Source organism: Mus pahari, chromosome X (genome assembly GCF_900095145.1).
Source record: "Mus pahari chromosome X, PAHARI_EIJ_v1.1, whole genome shotgun sequence".
Lineage (NCBI taxonomy): Eukaryota > Metazoa > Chordata > Mammalia > Rodentia > Muridae > Mus > Mus pahari.
In genome coordinates, this window is record NC_034613.1 from 41495617 (window position 1) to 41514207 (window position 18591).

At 42.6% G+C, this 18591-nt stretch overlaps 1 protein-coding gene across 2 annotated transcripts in view; it reads right to left on the reverse strand.

Annotated features, from left to right (window-relative positions):
• Frmd7 (FERM domain containing 7) overlaps positions 1-17030 on the reverse strand; it is a 47036-nt gene extending 30006 nt beyond the window's left edge. For both annotated transcript variants that reach the window (XM_021188587.2, XM_021188586.2), the window contains exons 1-2: positions 16958-17030; positions 16180-16523 (exon numbers count right to left, since the gene is read on the reverse strand). In XM_021188587.2, the coding sequence (XP_021044246.1) occupies positions 16180-16236 (57 nt within the window). In that variant the 5' untranslated portion in view covers positions 16237-16523; positions 16958-17030. The remainder of the gene's footprint in view (positions 1-16179; positions 16524-16957) is intronic.
• Between the last annotated feature and the right edge of the window lie 1561 nt (positions 17031-18591).

Sequence of the window (18591 nt, forward strand, 5' to 3'; positions counted from 1 at the left end):
CCCTTTAATAGTTTCTCATGATGTGTGACCCCCCCAACCATAAAGTTATTTCATTGCTCCTTCATAGCTGTAATTTTGCCACTGTTATGAATCGTAACTTAAATGGCTGATATGCAACCCCCGAAAGGGTGGAGACCCACAGGTTGAGAAACAGTGTTGTAAAGCAATGCTGTCAGCAGTGCAGACTTCATTCAGTGTTGCCCTGTACCTTTCACGTCCACCCATACCTGTGTTGAGAAACAGCAGTAGCAGCAGCAGCAGCAGTAGGCACTTCACCTTCACTGGCTGCCCCCCCCCCCCTGTGCTCCGGCTAATGAGAAATCTTTCTCATTTCTTAGCCTCTACTGACCCAAAAATCCAAGGACTCCTTGAAGATTAAACTCTAGTACTATTGACTTTTGAATTTCATCAAAACTGCAGGTACTCTGAGCCCAACAAGATGGCCGAGCTGGTAAAGGCAGTTGCTACTAAATCCTGGTGACCTGGGCTCATCTCTGGGACCAACAAGGGAAACAAGGAACAGACTCCCTTGAGTAGTTGTGCACCTAATGCATGCTCCCCCCTACCTTTCTCCCCCCTCTCTTTCTCTCATACACACTAAATAAATAAATGAGTTAATGAATGAATAAATAATGTTTTAAATGTCTGGAGAGGATGAGTGGGCATCCAGAGATCTAAAAGAAAATTAAAAACTGCCCAAAGTGTTGCATGCATCTTACAACTTTCATCAAATGCAACCCGTTTTCTAAGAAGAAAATGGGAATAGGAAGGAGACTTCTTCACACGGAGAAGCTGCCTAGAGATGGAGGTAAGGAGGCTTCTTCAGGGCATGAAAGGGAAGCTTCACCCTTCTGGACAGTTAACTCCTGATAGGAAGAAAACTGCCTGAGCTTGGAGACGCTAATTAGCAGGGGGCAGCGGCAGCTCCTAAATTGGAACTCCTCTTAGCAGGTAATTTTGTCTTTTAGCATTTGGGGGGGGGGCAAGGTGCAGTTGCACATAAAACAACAAAGACCGCAGTCGGAAGTGAACAGAGGCCTTTCCCCAGAACCCGTCGGACTCAGCCATAAACCCTGGAGGGAAGCAGTTTAACTGGATACTTAAGCTGTCCTCCTGGGAGGAAGCAGAGAGACCAGCCCTTAGAGTTGCTTGTGCACGTGTGAAATTCACACCAAATTACAACCACTTTTCATTTGGCTTCGGAAAAACTCAAACGCTGTTCCAGGTCCCCGTATGTGTGAAAGATGGGAACTTTCAAATGGCTGGGGATTAACTGCTCTGGGAGAGTTCCGGCCATGGGACTTTCACTGTCCTGGGAGTGTCCTGGAGATTCAATTGAGCAGCTGCTTATCACCCCTTTTGCCCTTGGCCATACTAATGCGGATGGAAAGCAAATTGCACGGAGAACTCTGGAACTGCGTCGTCGTTGTCCTGTAGTATCTGACAGGTGATACTTTCTGGCAGACATCTTTTGAAAGCTACAAGGGAATGAAAATGCTCTCTTGCCTGGGGCTTTACTGAGGCAGTGACCCGGGCAGGTTGCCTCTGACTCAAGTTGCTACATTAGTCGTACAGAGTCAAGCTGGCTCTCACCTCTCAGTCACCCCTTTATACTAAGAGGAGAAAAAAAAGGGGGAAAAAATAACCCACAAGATTACCACTCTAATAGCATCCATGCCCCCCACTCCTGGGACATTGAAATTATCATGCTTGTACTAGAAAGTCTCTTGCAAAGTGACAGGGTAATAAGCATTCTCAAGACAGAGCTCCGAGTCTTCTCGAAATTACTAGCTACTCTGGGTAATTAAAACAATTATAATTGTTTGTTTCCATGAAGCTCTTAGCACTAAATCCATGCACTGTGCATGAGGCACAACCAGATTTTAAACAGTTGCTGGGAGTTTTCTTCTAAACTTGAAATCAATTCTCCATCAAGTACGGGGCTACAGCAGGGCACAACAGAAGCCATTTGAACCCCATACTCCAAACCCTCACTCTACCAAGGCAAAAGCTGAGATCCCGCCCAAGTAAGAGACTTGCCTCAGGGCGGTCAGGCAGTAGGCCCATCTAGAAATGTGACCCAGCACTTCTGGTCTCCAGTAATGCACTCATGTTGGGTCGCCAAGCCGTCCTTAAATATAAAGGGAAAACTACCAACTGAGCACATGAAAGATAAGCGAATGAACATAGCCGAGCAGCTCCTTTTTAATGTGGTGCCGAGGATAGGAGCCAGAGTCTCATGGATGTGCTTTGCTGCTGAGCATGCCGGACATCCCAACACCTGTCTGTTATTCTTCTGAGTCACACCTTCATATTCAGTCTCGGACATATTCACCCTTTCTCACCGCTGGACTGGATTATTGGTTCTCCTTTCTTCTCCTGCTTATAACTCTGATGCCTTCCATGACACCCCTTTTCAATTTCCTGTGGTTCTGACCTCTTCCATCCTGGAATCAACTTTGAGCTGGGTGGAAGCCACTCTGTTCCCTTCCTTTCCCTCCCCCATCTCTCTCTTCCTGTGTATGTCTGTGAGAGAGAGAGAGACAAAGAGAATGAATGAATGAATGAATGAATGAATGAATGAATGAATGAATTTGTGGACTTTGGATGAAGAATCCAGGCTGGCTTTGAACTCACAAAAGCAGTAGAATCTGGATGAAGGGATCATATTTGAATGTTTTGTTTTTTGCACTTACTCAAAGTTTGAAAAAAAAATTATAATTAGCTTAGGTTCTATAATTTCTGGAAACTGAATATGAAATTCTTTTTATTAAGAAAATCCCCTTCAGGGGATTCTGAATGATGTAGCAACAGATCAGATGAATGATTACTCTCTTTCTGTGACAGTGGGTTTCATTCCTTCATTCTTTCCACACCCTCTCATTAGCCAGGTGTGTTTGCTTCTTGACAACTGAGGACCACACTAAGGGGACCAGCTCTATCCTGGAGTTGGGAGAGCCTGCCCCTACCTCACTTGGACTCTTTCCAACCACACACCCACAAAAATCCCTTAGGGCCTGTCAGTTCTCTTCTTTTGCCCTATGATACATGTGCTTGAGTTCTTGACCCCAGCACGTCTAGAATCTTCCTCTGCATCTGGCTATTTGGCACTGACTTGGACCTAATATAGCAGCTCCTTAGAATCCAGTTAGCTCACTCTACTTGCCTCTTGACTGGGTGCCAGAAATGTTGTGCACACAGTAAGTGCTTTTATTATTATTTTTATAAGGATCAGATAAACTTGAGGCAGGGCAGTAGGATTTCACTTGAGTCTACAACTCCCTGGACCTTGTAACCTACACTGACACGTAACCACCCAAGTCATGACTCAAATATTCGGGAGGCTTGAAGTAATCCAGACCCTACAACCAAAGCCTAGGGGTTACACATTCTTCTTTAGTCTGGGTTTGGTCCCATTACGCCTGACCTTAGCCACTTCCCACCTCAAGAATATTTAGATACGGCAGCTCTCCTGTGAGGGTGTGTATCATAACTCAAAGCTGCTGTCTAGAATTCTCTAGTCATATCCAGGTACAAGCACAGTCATATCCAGAGCATTTTTAATTCATATATTTCCTTTAAATACTACCCACCCACCCACCCCCAAATCTAATGCACAGGAAAGAGAAGGCATGATTTAACTTGCAAAATGTGAAAGTGTGGGGAAGCCAGGAAGAATTTAGAAGTCACAAACAATGTTCAGCGGGGAACTTGATTCCAATAGATGCTAACCTTTGGGTCTTAACATTAGTTAGCCATTCCCAAGGCATGCTTTCTGACAGCTTTCCTTCTGATTGCTTAGGAGGAATTATTTGAGTAGAAGGATCTGGTTAAACTGACTCATTGCTATTTATAAATGAAAGCCAGCGATGCTCCTCCTTTCTGGATGTTGAATTTGACATTCGCTGCTCGCTGCTCGGCTTTGTTTCCCAAGCAGGAATGTGTTCTGGGGAGGATGCACACAAAGACTTCAGGGGCTCTTGTAGATTGTCAGGGTAGGGTGGCCTCTCTCCTTTGTTGTTCTCTGCAAGTGCCTGAGGCAGGGCGCTTATCGTTTCTGGTATTTCCATTTCCAAGAGTCACTGAAGGCTTACTGAAACCACACAATAGAGCATCTGCATAGAAAAAAATATTACTCTACTATGTGAGCTATGTGTGCCTCATCCTTCCTGTCTGAAGGTTTTGCCTTCTAAAATCAACAAGCTGGCATATGATTAGCTAACTAATCTGTTTGAACAGGAACTCAACTCGCTGCCTAGCAGCTGAGAGCATGAATTCACTCATAGATTTGTATTTATTGAACATCTACTATGTCCCAGATTAAGCACTAATAATTCAATATACATACTTTGCCTTCACAGAGTGATTAACAGACATCACTGTGTCTGTACTTAACCCTACACACTGAGAACATGCACACACACACACACACACACACACACACACACACACAACCACCTTTTTTTGTGTCCTCATGTAATGCTCAGAGGCCACATCTTTCTGATCTCTCTCTGCACTGTTTTTATTGTTTGTCCTATGACAGCTCCCTAAGAGATCCCAGAGCCTGCTTCCTTAAACTCATTTCCCCTGTCACCATTCCTTGTGCCCACGACAGCCAACTCCAACACAGTGACTCTAAAAGGACAAGCCTTAAAGAATTGGTCAAGTGTAGTTGGGCATGGTGGCACACACCTTTAGTCCCAAAACTCAGGAGGTATAGGCAGGTCAATCTCCAAGTTTGAGCTCAGCCTGGTCTACAGAGTGAGTTTCAGGACAGCCAGGGCTACACAGAGAAACCCTGTCTCCAAAAACAAATAAACAGCATTGGTAAAATGGACATACCTATAAGATCTTCACCTACACCACCTCATCCAAAGCTTCTTTCTACTATTTTGCTAGTTAGAGACATTTTTAGTACTAGGGTCTTACACAAGTCTGGCAAGTACCCTGTCACTGAGCTATGTTCCCAGTACGTATGAATTTGAGTTTTGCTAATTTGCCTAGGTTGCCCTTGAACTGGCCCTGTGTTCCCAGGCAGCCCTTGAACTTGCCCTATTTCTTCCTTAGCCCTGCAAGCAGCTGGAATGAGAGGCATGACGAATCAGCAACCTTGAACGTGTTGCTTCTGCTTTTTTCCCCACCCTCCCCCCACCCGTGCTCATCTACTAAGTAGAAGTGTTGCTATCGCCTACTTTATTGTGAATTTCAATGAGGGAATGTGTGCAGAATTCCTAGCTTAACATCTGGAATAAAAACATTCTTTTAACATATACTAGCTATTCTCATTACAATGTAGGCTGGGAAAGGGTTTGGGTGTCATAGCAGGCAATGGGCTTATATTTAGGGGTAGGTACCTGGAATGTCTGCAGGGCACATGACTGGCACAAGCAACTTTACCAATTTAAGAGGCACTCCCATTTTGAGGCTTATAGAGAAACACTACTTAAAAACTGCAATTGTTTTAAATTTATTATTTGTAAATGAACAGGTAAAAATTATACATATTTATCATGCACAGCATGACATTTAAAAATATGTATATACTGTGGAATGGTTAATTTGGGCTAATTAATGACATATGCATTACCTCACATATTATCATTGGTACAGCTTTTTAAAAATGAAGTTTCCCTTGTTTTGGTTCTGGCTTTATTCCAAAGCAATATGCTCTTATTAAAATCAGTGTATCAGGCATGATGGCTTGTGGTGGTACACACTTTTAGTCTCAACTATTTTGGGAGACACCCCTGAGTCTGAGGGTTCCAGATCATCACTGGCATCAGTAAGATATTATCTCAAAAACAAATGACTAGACAAATTGGTCTAGAATGAGGCAGCTATGCTAAGGCACCTCTAGAGTCTCAGTGCTTGGGATGTGGAGGCAAGAGCACCCAGAATCCAAGACCTGCCTCTACTATGCAGCAAATTCATTCCCCGTAAAGAGATCCTGGGCTAGATGTGACCCTGCCTCCAAAAGAAGTGAGTAGTAGAAGAAGAAATTATGTGCTCTTAATCTCATCAGAGTCAGCCAATCTAAAGACCTTAGAGTAAAGCTTTTTAAAATTATTCTCAAAGTATATGTCACTTAAATATTCAGTGACAAACTGTTTCAAAGCTTAGTACTGTACCACGAATGCCATTGGAAACCACCTTATTGACCATGTAAGCTGTCTTCTCTTAGCAATTGCAAACAAAATTAACAGAAATATCTTTGCATAGAAAGAAGTTCACACATCAATATACACAGCCTTAACCATTTCCATGGGACACATTTCTTTTCTAGAGAGTTAGTTGTCTCAAGCTCATGTAGAGCCGTTGTTGTTAGGTGTTTTAGACATACACCTAAATAAAATCGACACATTTTAAAAATATAGTTTTAAATGGTGAACTCCAAATTCAAGTTGTAAAGAGGAGACATGATAGTCAACGTTTATGCAATTCGTGAAGCAAGGCCAGGATTTTCTGACCCAATACTGGGGGCAGGGGAGGGGGTCTGCAGTCAGCACATTACCTGTCATTCCTGACTTGTCATTGTACAACCTTGGGCTCACATGAAACCTTGATGAACATTAATTTCTGCATATGAAACTCCTCCCTCAGCCCTTGCTTCTCCTTCCTGTATCCACTCTCCGCATCCTCTTGCCTCATGACTGAGAACCAAGCAGTAAATCAGTTTGATCTACCCTCTGCAGGCCTCCCCTGGCTTCCTCCAGTGTCTCTAGACCAACTTCTACTCCATCCCTCTGTCCCCAACTCCCCAGCACATTCCTAAATAATTAGCACTGGTCACTTAGGGCTCAGGGCAGACACAGCTTCCTTTAGAGAGCTCCACGTGACCATCTCCATGGTGCCAGGGGGAACAGCCTATTGTAGTAGATGTCTGGTGCAGATTCTACACTACGTACATTTTTAGTTCTTCCTCCAGCCTATGGACTCCTTCGAGGCCCGTGTGGTATCTGGAAGTACTAAGGACTCCGGAGTTCTAGTTAAGTGAATGAATGAACACAATCATACCTGTCCCCCAAACAAGCAGGACCGCCTGGTACAGAGGTAGGTCAGGAAGTGGTACTGCTGTTGGCAGTAACTTTGTTTCAGAGACCTTCTCTGTCACTTCAAATATCCCAGAGTGTGAAGTTCTGGGGAACCTTTGTCTTTTCCCTAGGTCTGCTGAAAGGTGAATTTCATCATCATGAAAGGAATCTCCGAGGACAAAGGACTGCTTGTTTAAGACAGCTAAGCCCCAAGATTAGCGGTGAGGCGCCAAGCTTAAATGCTTCCAGGGCCTGGGGTCAGCTCACTCTAGACAGACCTCTCTCTTCTGGCCCCACACCTTGGACCCAGAAGTGGGGGAGGAGGCTGGGGAGAGAGGGAAAGAGGGAATAAAGATTCTGGTGGCCTGTGGGGTGGGGGAGCTTTACAGAGCTGAGCTATTAAGAAGCAGACAAGCTATGCACCAGCCAGTTCCACAGCCTGGATGAGTGCTCCCCTGCTGTCACTTCACCTCATCCTTAGTGCTTTAGATTTCAGCAGATCTTATGAGGAGTGCGCGTTGCCCTAGTGCCCCTTGGACCAACCCTGTACTACCTACCTCCTGTACAGATGCACTCTGAAGGCTGGGTCTCTCAGAGGTGCCATGCTCTAACCAAGTGGTTTCCAGCTCTCAGTCAGCACAGAGCTGTTAAATGGCACCAAGTATCACAAAGGCTGGCACTGCTCTCTGACACTTGGCTGGGCGGCCTCAGGCCCTTATAGGAAATAGTTGGGCCATACCTGTCACCACCCCCCAAAGTTGCTTCTGCCCCCAGGGCTATGCCCCTTTGACCCCAAGACGTTAGACTCCCAGAAATCACTTTGAAAAAAAAATCCTCTCTATGTACTGTAGTTGTCAACTTCATTGTCTTAAAGCACAAGTTAAAACTAAGTTCTTGCAACTGTGACCTATTTGTGTTCCTGACAGGTCACACAATGGCACAAATATAGGAGCTCTGTCCCTGGAGAAGAGGAAAATGTGTATAGAATTCGCTAGAATCTTGCTCTCTAGCAAAGGAGTGCCGGACAAAGGTTGGGGAGCTTCAACTAGAACTCCTCAGCACCAGAATGGCACAGGAGCAGCAGGCAGGGGCCCTGAGCTGTGGTGAAAGAGGCAAGGCCTCAACCAACTAAAACTCTTCCCTGAGGTTCCCACAAGGGCAGGCTTGAGTAAACATCACACACCTGACTCCAAAGTCAGTTCCCCAGTCTTCTCCCCACAACACTCCCTTCAGAACTTCTAGGACTGGTCCTTCCTCCTTTCAGCTGTGGAGAGTGAGGAGGCTGGGGAAGGGCCAGCTGCAGGCCAGGCCTCTCCTCTGAAAGCTGCCAAGAAAGCAGCCAGGCAGCCAGGTGACAGCAGATGAGGAGCCTCCAGGTTGGAGGGGGATGGGGATGGGGATGGAGATGAGCAACACCCAAACCGCATCATTGGGTCTCTTGGCTCCTTGACAGACAGAACACAAGCCTTTTCTTTCTTTTTCAGGTCAATTTATTTTTCAAGAATCAACAAACCTTGGGCTGTGAGGGATAGAGAAAACTTAGTTCAAACAAAAGCATTCACCAGGCAGCATTGGCCCCCAGTAACCACAAATAAATCCCTGGCAAAGATGCTGCTAACATTGGCTAGGCTGGGACTTTATACTTCCCAGCTGACCTTTTTTTTTTTTTTTTTTTATTTAGTGACTTTATTTCCAAGGTCCTTCCTTTGGCCTTAGCACAGCTGGGGGAGGCAGTGAGCTGATCCGGCCTGTGTTTTTTTTTTTTTAAATCTATCAGCAAAACCTCCGTTTTGAGGACCCAATATGCAGAAGCAGTCTGCATGGATCTACAGGGCAGATTATAAGTTCCTGCAAGCTCAGGAAACTTCTCTAAACACAGTGAAACTGCAGAAAATGCCTCCTGCCCAAATACACAGATCGTCCAAGACTCTGAAGTTACACAGGCTGTGACTTGAATCCCAGTTCATCTATCAAGCTAAGACACTGCACTCCCACTCTGCATCCGTCTCCATGCCTGTACAAATGGACAGGAACCTACTATTTCTGACCTCAACAGCTTGGGCTACTGTCACTTAAACATAAGTCTCAGGATGTCTGTTCAACATTTAAACTTGGGTGAGCCAGTGTAATGGCTCAGTGGTGTAAAGAGAAGACTGACAACCCCGCCACACACACACACACACACACACACACACACACACACACACACATGCACACAAGTTATCATCTAACCACTCAACATGTATCATGATACACACCATACCACATAGACGTAGTAAGTAAAAGTGTAATAATAAATTATATGCAGAGTTCCATTCATTGGGCCTCAGTGTGTACTTTCTGGTTTGGCTTACTTACTTATGTTAATTTGGAACAGTTCTGTGGAGTGCGTACTAATAATATTTCCTTTTATAGATGAGACAAAACTTGAGTCACAGAGAAGTTATAGAACTACTCTTGATAGTGACACTTGTATGATTTCTGTGAGAATTATATAAGATGAAACATATACAGGATATAGTGTTGGTAAGCATTATCTATGATGATTATTGTTGCTATTATTGAGTGGATTAGCATTACTATAAGTTGTGATCATGAATTAACATACAATGTGGGCAAGCACAAAGGTTTTGGCTATTTGCATCTACTCCCTCAAAGGAAACTGTGTTAATTTAGGTAATACTAGACAGTTACTCTTGACCCTCGCAGGATGGATGCCTCTCGGAGGGGAGCATATCCCCTGAGGCTGCTCACTAAGTGAGGCAAACCCTCATTGGAATAGCAGGATAAATTAACCACCGGCTCCAAAGCCCCAGAGAATGCTAAGAGCTAGGGAACACAGCTTTGCTCAACCAAGGTGATTGACAAGCTCAAGGAGTCCGAAAGGAAATTCCAATTTGTAGACCAAAGTCTGTATTTATTCTCCATTGCTTTGTAAAGCCATAAAATGATGGTTCTATGAGCAAGGAGTGGGAGGTAAACAAAGTTTCTACCCAGTGCCAGGAGCCTCACATCTGCTCTCCCTTTTATTTTCCCAATGTAGTCCCAAGCTAGGTGATAGGACTATTATTACCATCCGACTGATAAAACTACGGGCTCAAAGAGGACTTGAGCCCTTCCTGAATACCCACCCCAAAACTGTAAGAGCCGAGACTAGAATTAAGGTCTAAGCAGCTCCACACACATTTTTTTCCCATAATTCCATCTTTAAATCCAAAAGCAAAAATGATCTTCGTCCCTCCTCAGTGTACTCTTGTCGTTCTGTTCTCAGTGCTCAGTCGCCTCAGCCAGAAACAGGAAGACTTTTCACATTCCTTCTTACTTCATCCCTTCTCACTTTCCTTCCATATCCAAACAGGAGTCATAAAACAGTTGTAAAAATTCTGCCCCTTTAGCCTCTCCTGCATCCAGCATCTTTCCTCTCTGTATTCACCCCTGACTAAACTCATACTTTACAGGAGAGAGGAAAAAGGGTGTTGGGAACCCTCTTCCTCTCTCAGTTCTTATGTGGGTTCTTTGGATGGATTTTGAAACCTAACGAATACACTAGCTGATTAACTACACAATAGTTTTGCTAATCTTGCATGTACGTGGCACTCTTCACAACAGTGAATTCTGAAGAGATGATCAAAGCACACAATATCCTTACTATTTAGACAAAGAACAAAGAATCTGGGAAGTAATGTGACAGTTCGGTATCTGGACTAGGGTGGTAAATTCTTGGGCTATCGATACAGAGATACCTGGTGAATGAATGTAGATACCATTAGAAGATTAGGGTTACATCAAAGAGTTTGTTTATTCAAGGTCACTGCAGCCTTAATGACCAGTCTCTTGTGACTAAGGCCCTTCCCAGCTTTGGTATGTGAGGGCCATCCCTCCTGAAAGAACCATTATGACTTACTGCATATCGAAAAACACAGGTCATATGGCTCTTCTCAAAGTTACAAGTCCTCAAATGATTTCAGTTCGAAATAATCAATAGTCCAGCCTGACTTATTGTGAGATTGGATGTGTATGCTTCCTGCTTGGTGGCTCAGTCTCTGGGAGCTCCCAGGGGTTCAGGTTAGTTGAGACTGCTGGTCTTCCTATGGGGTCTCTCTCCCTTTTAGCTTCTTCAATCCTTCCCCTAATTCAACCTTAGGGGTCCCTGACTTCCTTCCTGTAGTTGGTTAGGTACAAGTATCTGCCTCTGTCTCAGTCAGCTGCTAGTAGGGCCTCTCAGAGGACAGCCACGACAGGTTCCTGTCTGTAAGCACATCATAGCACCAGTAGTAGTGTCAGGCCTTGGTGCCCCCTCCCCATGAAATGAATCCCAAGTTGGAGCAGCCACTGGACCACCTTTCCTTCAGTCTCTGCTCCATTTTTGTCCCTGCAGTTCTTTAAGACAACCCTGCCTTCTTTTAACTAGACCTATCAAGCTGATCTTTTCCTTCTGTGAAAGGCCCATGTTCTGTTCTTTTTGACATATTGATCTTTATGTTTTCTTTTGCTGATAGCATCTCATTCTAGCTCTCACTTTTTGCCCTCTTGGTTCCCTCCTACTCAACAACCTAAATAGCTAACTCTTTGGGGAAATATCCTGTTGGTTTTTTTTTGTTGTTGTTGTTAAGTCTGGGTTTTGACAGTTGTGATTCAGCTGAGACACAGATCAGATAAGCTCTTCAAGGCCCCACAACTCATAAGTGCAGATTCCAATTTATGCTGATTTATCAGCTTCAGATAAACATTATCAGTTTTCCATTGCTCCTCCCTCTCAACGATTCAAGGAACAAAGAGGATATATGACTGGCCTAAGACTATGAGGTTTGTAGCCTGAAATCCAGGTCCATTTTGATTATACCAGAGCAATCCCCATCACTGCAGTTGGGAAAACATAGCATTGTAACGTGGGACAAGAGGTTATCCAATTCTCTATTGACAAAATTACAAAAGTTCTCTCATTACTACAAACAGAAAAAGAAATCCCTGGACAAGCATCTATAAAGCAGATTCCACTACTGACTCAAAAAAAAAAGTCACTGGGCAGTTCTTTGCTCTTCCATTTGTCTTAGATAATGCTTAGTCTTGACACTGCCTACCCTTTTTCTTTGTTAGGAAGTGAGACCTAGTGACCTTTATTGTGGGCTCCTGAGGGTAGCAGATGATTCACTGTGTGCTTCCCTGGGTAATCACTGGATGGCCAGTCAGATCACCTAGCAATCAGATAAACGTTAAAGGCAGACATTGTTCAACCTCCTGTCTTGACTTTAGTTTCTAGAAACTATCAAGTGAAATGAGTTTTGAAAATCCAGAAACAATAGCTTTAATGAAAGCAGCAGAGGGGTTGGGTGGGTATATGTCAGACCAAACTGAATTGACTGTGGTCTTGGAATAACTATTTTGCAACATCTCTAGTTACAAGGAAGTTGAGGTACAGAGAGGCACTGTTTCACTCCTACTGGTGTATATATGGGAAGTGTATTGGGGATTTGTAGTCAATATAAAAACCTCTAACAGTCCAGAAAAATTTAGCTTTGGTCACATGATTTCTTCATTCTCTGGTCCTTTTGTTGAAGAAGTAAAATTGAATTTCTACTAAAACTTGTAATCACTTTTTGAGCCATATGATATTACTCTATAGCTACTCTGTCCACTCACTCTCATCGTTATCCAAAAGGTCACCCTTGATCTCCTAAGGATATTAATAGTAGCCAAAGTGTACCAATGATCAGTTTTATGAAATGTGTCCAGGGACTTGAAAAGCAAGATGAGGTTCTTCCTAGGATCATGCTTCAGAAGGCACGTTTTGACAGTGCTGAAATTCTCTGCCTTGCCTACACTTCCTTAACACTCTTCTAAAAAAAAAAAAAAATCACAGTGGAAAAGGATGACTAACGTTTTCAGATGCTTCATCTATAAAATCAACACACATTACCTTAGAGCAAAGAAACTTCAAACAAACAGGATGTCTCTGGAGCCAGATGTTCTTCCTAATAATCTAACTGAAGGGATTACAAGTTAAAGGCAGAATAGGGCAAATGCACACTAATCACATCAACAATATAAAAAGAGGAAACAGAGTCACCCAGGTCAAGTTACTGTCTAGCTACCACTGCTTAGGCTAGACTATTCCTTGCTGAAAAGAACTTTATGATATTCTCAATATCTCAATAATTTCAATAATTCTCAATAATCTCAAATTCTCATTAAATTCAAGATATGGCTTAAATTTATTGAATAAACCCCTGTGCTAGCATTGGTTGCTTACAAAACAGGACATGGACTTATGAAATCCTCAATAATAAGTTTTAACCAAATAGCTGTATTAATGAATTAATAAATGTCAATGATAGGGCTTTGGGGGCTGCAGATGCCTTACCAACCTGTTAACCTGTTCTAATGAACTACACATCTGTTCCTTAGATCTGATGGTCTGACATCATTTGGCCTTCTCGTGATTACTGAGGAGACTCCAGTGTACCTAATCCTATTGTAAATGGTGACCTTGGCATGTGAACTTATAATCAGTTTTTGACTTAAGTTCCTTGTGGAGTTTTGACAAATCAGATGTCTCAATCTATAGGTCTGAGCTAGATCTTGAATATTGAGAATATCCTAAATATAATGTCACTGGAGTTTGGATAAAGGGTTCTGAATGTTGAATAACATTTCCTACATGACAGTATCCTATCTGATAATATGTCCTTATTATATTTCTCTTGCCGTACTTGCTATAAAATCAGCATGGATGACTGCCTGTCCACTATTTTAGCTTGTGTAATAAATTACTTCCTTGAACCTTATCTTTAAAGGACAATCTCCCTTCCCTCTTCAGACTTCAGTACCAGAAACCTTATCACACGGCTTTCCTTAGCTACAATGAGCTCTCTTCTTTATAAGCCCATGCATTACTCTAAGCTGTTTAAAATACTAGTGATAATATAAAAGAACTTTCTTCCAGCTTATTATTTTGTTTGTTGTTTTGAGCCCGAGTCTCTCATAGCTGAGGCTGACCTCAAACTCCATCTGTAGCTGATGCTGACCTGTAGTCCCAGCACTTTGGAGATGGAGGGGGGGTCACAGGATTGCATCATTCTGTTGCATTTATGCATCTGCATTGAAATCAGTAAACAAAGTTCCAGTATGGTATCCCTGACTTCTAGTGACTACCTTGCTGAGTAGTTCTTCCATGGGTAAGGAAAATAAGGACATGCTAATGGTTTACAAAGGCCACAAATGTTCACTGTATGCTAAATTATACATCCTTTGGGGACAATACAAAAATCATCTTTGTGAGCAATATTTCAGGCCTTGGTAACTACTGTCTGATGAGTTCCCCGGATCCAGTTGTAGAAGGAAGAGTATGGGGGAGATTTCTGGATTCAAAACCCCCACTCTGTACTTATACACTACACAGTGATAGTGTGCACACAGTGATAGTGTACAAGCTATCCTGTGATCCTGCACCCCCACCATACTCCCACCACCACCACCACCACCACCACCACCACCACCACCACCACCATTATTTCTTTGCCTACCATTGGTAAGAAGACACTGTCATGTCAAATGGCCAGATGCTAAGTCAAGTTCTGTGCCCTCACAACAAAGATGCTTCTAGCACTGTAGCCCATGCTATTCCCACTCAGAAAGGCACCATGATTGCTACTCATGGTGCAACCTTCCACCAAGTAAAAGGCATCAGATGCTTTGACACTCGAATTGCTGGGTATCAAATCTCTCTCATTATCTTTCCAAGGAACACAATGTGTTGCAGCTGGAAAGAGACAATCTGACTTGAAGCCAAGTGAGGCTGGCTTCAAGCTGCTGGAATTGGCTCCTGGGGAGGTGAATTCTGTGGCACTATAGTACCGTGCTCCCCACTCCCCATATAATTGGCTCTGAATTAGAACTGCACATTTATAAAACTTTTCTGTCACGTTTCGTCAAAGATTTCTCTTTGAGTTGCCTGAAGTATCTATTAAAAATTTAGCCTAAAGCAGTATCTTTTGAATACCCAGCTCAGTAATTTGGGTTCTGGAGCACTGGACCAGTCCACCACCAGCTTGCAAATGGACAAATTACTCAAAAGACATTTTCCACCCCTCACATACACTTCCAAGAAAGAATAGGAAATGCCCCATAACTCTAATGGAATCCATTTGCTACAAAAACAAATCATTCAGGTCCGAAGAACTAGAAATGCCCTTTGCACATAAAACTGAAAGGAAGAGACAGCAAAATAGCAGCTGAAGCCAGAAAGTCATCACCAACAAAACACGATTCAAATCAAAATAAAATCCTCATTGGAAAAATGGGCTACCCTCACACCCTACATCACGGCTGAGCTTAGAGGAGTTTTCAGTTTATGTATAGAGGAAAAAAAGAACCCACAACATTTTTGTATGAATTTCATGGAAAATGAACTGTTTGTTCCTTGTTAGAAGCTAATGTAAATGTCACAGGAAAGAGCAGTTTGACTTCCAATAAAACGAAAAGCAGAACGTTTCAAAATGCTCATGCATAAATCAAATTGCACATCTCTTAAGATGTTGGAGCTTTGAGCACTAGGTGATGTGCTTAATACATTTGTTCTTTCTTGAAGAGATGAGGTATAATTGTACGCCATCATCCTGTAGCTAGGAATTAGATTAAGAACTCTGAAGTATAAGTGCTAAATCAAACTAAATCATCTCTTATCCTTTTTCCTTTCTTCGCAGCATTGCTTCCTGAAGTTCTCATTAGAACTGTAACTCTGCTCCCTGTAACCCGTAGATGTTTCTGAGGAAAGGGAGCCAGCTTTCCCCTCGTTTCCCTCGGAACCTCCGGGAGTGAGACTCACAGATAAATAATTTCACTGAACAATAATGCCTTATTGGGTAGTAGAACTAAGTTGTTGTTGCCTTTTCACAAATATTTAGCGTATTTTTTCAAATCTGTTTTCAATGTCCCTGGAGAAAAGAGAGCATGTTCTAGAAGAAAGGTTAATGGGAAAACATGAGCCACATCGTGACATTAAATACAGACTCCTTTTCCAAATCTAAAAACCACAGTCCTCTTTCACTCAGTTCTAAAGAAGATATAACAGTGCTGCTAATGGGCTGTCCACAAATGACCATTATTGAATGAATAATAAAGGAATAATAGCGACGTGATTTCCACTTACATCAACCACAAAAATCTTCTGGGAATCATCCAAAAACTGCACTTTTAAATGGAGCATCCTCAGCGAGGCCGTTGGGCTGCGAGCGAGCAGATTCAGAAGGCTGTGGGAGCTGTGACAGGAAGGGGGCTTTCTCCAGGCATCTCACTCTCAGCTGGATGCTGAGCACGCGTGTCCCCCCACCCCCAGCCAGGCATCCCTGCTTCCAGCGGGGCCCACTTGGATTTGTTTGCAGTGAAGCACACCCAAGGGCGTTTGCACTGCTGAGTGCTGAGGATCGATAGCATCCGGGCAGCCTCCTCTTTGGTCCACGGGAAATCCAACTGGACTTTGAACACACGGCCTTTCTGCAAAGAAAAGGAAAACAGGGAGCAAAAAGTCACGGCTCTCTTTTTCTTCAAAAGCGAGCAATTTGGAAACCCTTGATTAAACTTGGAGAAGCTGAGAGTAGCCCAGAAGCCAAAAGATGAGAGTTAGTCTCATACTAGAGATCCCATGGCTGAGCCACAAGCCACATGAGCTATGCTTTACACTTTAAAAATACATCTATTAATTAGTTTGAATTCACCTGATTTACAAACAGAAACTCATATCCTCTGTTCTTATATATATCCTTCATCCATATATATATATATATATATATATATATATATATATATATATATATTATATGCTTTCAATTTTTTTAAACATCCATAACTTAGAAAAGAAAAATCATATATCCAAGAAAATACAGAGAGCTTCATTTCCACCCCTGCCTGCTCTGTTCTATGCCACATACCCTTATCAATAATCAAATTGATCCTTTTCTTTTTCTTGTCCTTGTTTTCCATCCAGTGCTTATACAAATACTGTGCAAGCCAATCCAAATGTATCTTCCCTATGTAGACAGCAGGCTCTTATTATGCTGTTCACTCCTTGCCTTTCTTACCCTCATAGTGCAAGTAGATCTCTGACAGCGGTGTATAGAGACCTTCCTCCTTTCTTCTCACGGAGGCGTTTGGTATTGTGTAGACAAACCACAGTGTACGCCATTGCTCCAAAATCATTCTTTTCTGCCTCATCAAGGATGAAATAATTATCGCCATTTGTGGTTGTAGGTCTGACTTTTCACCAGATCTCCAGAAGTGGAGTTGCTGGTTAAAAGTAACACCATGATGATTTTGCTCATCATTTCTAAGTTTCCCTTCATAAGGGTTGCTATTATTGAGTTGTCACCCAAAATTCAACATGTTGAAGTAGTTTCACCCAGTAAAAACACAAATAATTACAGAAACTTGGGGATGGTATTGATCTGAAAGAGGTCATTAAATTCAAACAAGGTAACTGAGGTAAATTATCACCAAATCTGACTGGTGTCTACAGAGGAAAAGAAAATTCAGACCCGGACACAGAGAGAATAGACAATAAACCAAGACTATAAAGATATGGGGAGAAGAAGACAGATACTTAGAAGCCTTGGGAAATGGCCCCACGAGTCATGTGAACACATTGAGCTTAGAGTTCTACGCCTGGTGTTATGAGAAAAGGAATCTGTTGTTTACGTCACCCAGTTTATAGGGCTTTGTTCTGGAAACACAGCAAACACTAGGCAGCACTCCTAAGATTGCAGTCCCCAGAGCCGTGGAGGAGAATGCCATAGTTCTTCCTCCAAAATGTGTGGTGTTCAAACTGGAAGGTGACAAGAAAAGAAATCTCAGTGTAGCCCTAAACTTCAATTGGATTACATCGTAATGTTTAAAGAGCATGTCAATGCCTTTTAGAGGTGTAAACAATCTGCCCTTTAAAATATCTTACCTATATCTTTTCTCCTCTACTTCTGGGAACATTTTTTTTAAGTTAAGAAGAATGTGGCCTGGTTATAGAGCATCTGTCTAACATACGTGAACTTCTGGGTTTGATCCTTTGCACAGCAAAATAAATAAGTGAGAAAACAAACAAATGGACCAATAAACAAATAAACAAACTCACAAGCATTTGCTGTATGTCGTTGGCATCAGTGGCACTTTCACCCATTTGTCCTTGCTGGCAAATTTGCTTACATTGCAGATCTCATGGGAAACTTTGTATTTTTGGGTAATTAAATTTATCAAAAATATATAAAGAACTCAAAAAGTCAGACTCCAACAAACCAGATAACCCAATTAAATACGGGGTACAGAGCTAAACAAAGAATTCTCAACAGAGAAATCTCAAATGGCTGAGAAGCACTTAAAGAAATGTTCAGCATCCTTAGACATCAGGGAAATGAAAATCAAAAAAGAAAAGGAAAAACAAGTCAGAATGGCTAAGGTCAAAAATTCAGGTGATAGAAGATCAAAAACAACCCTGAGATTCCATCTCACACCAGTCAGAATGGCTAAGATTAAAAATTCAGGTGACAGCAGATGCTGGTGAGGTTGTGGAGAAAGAGGA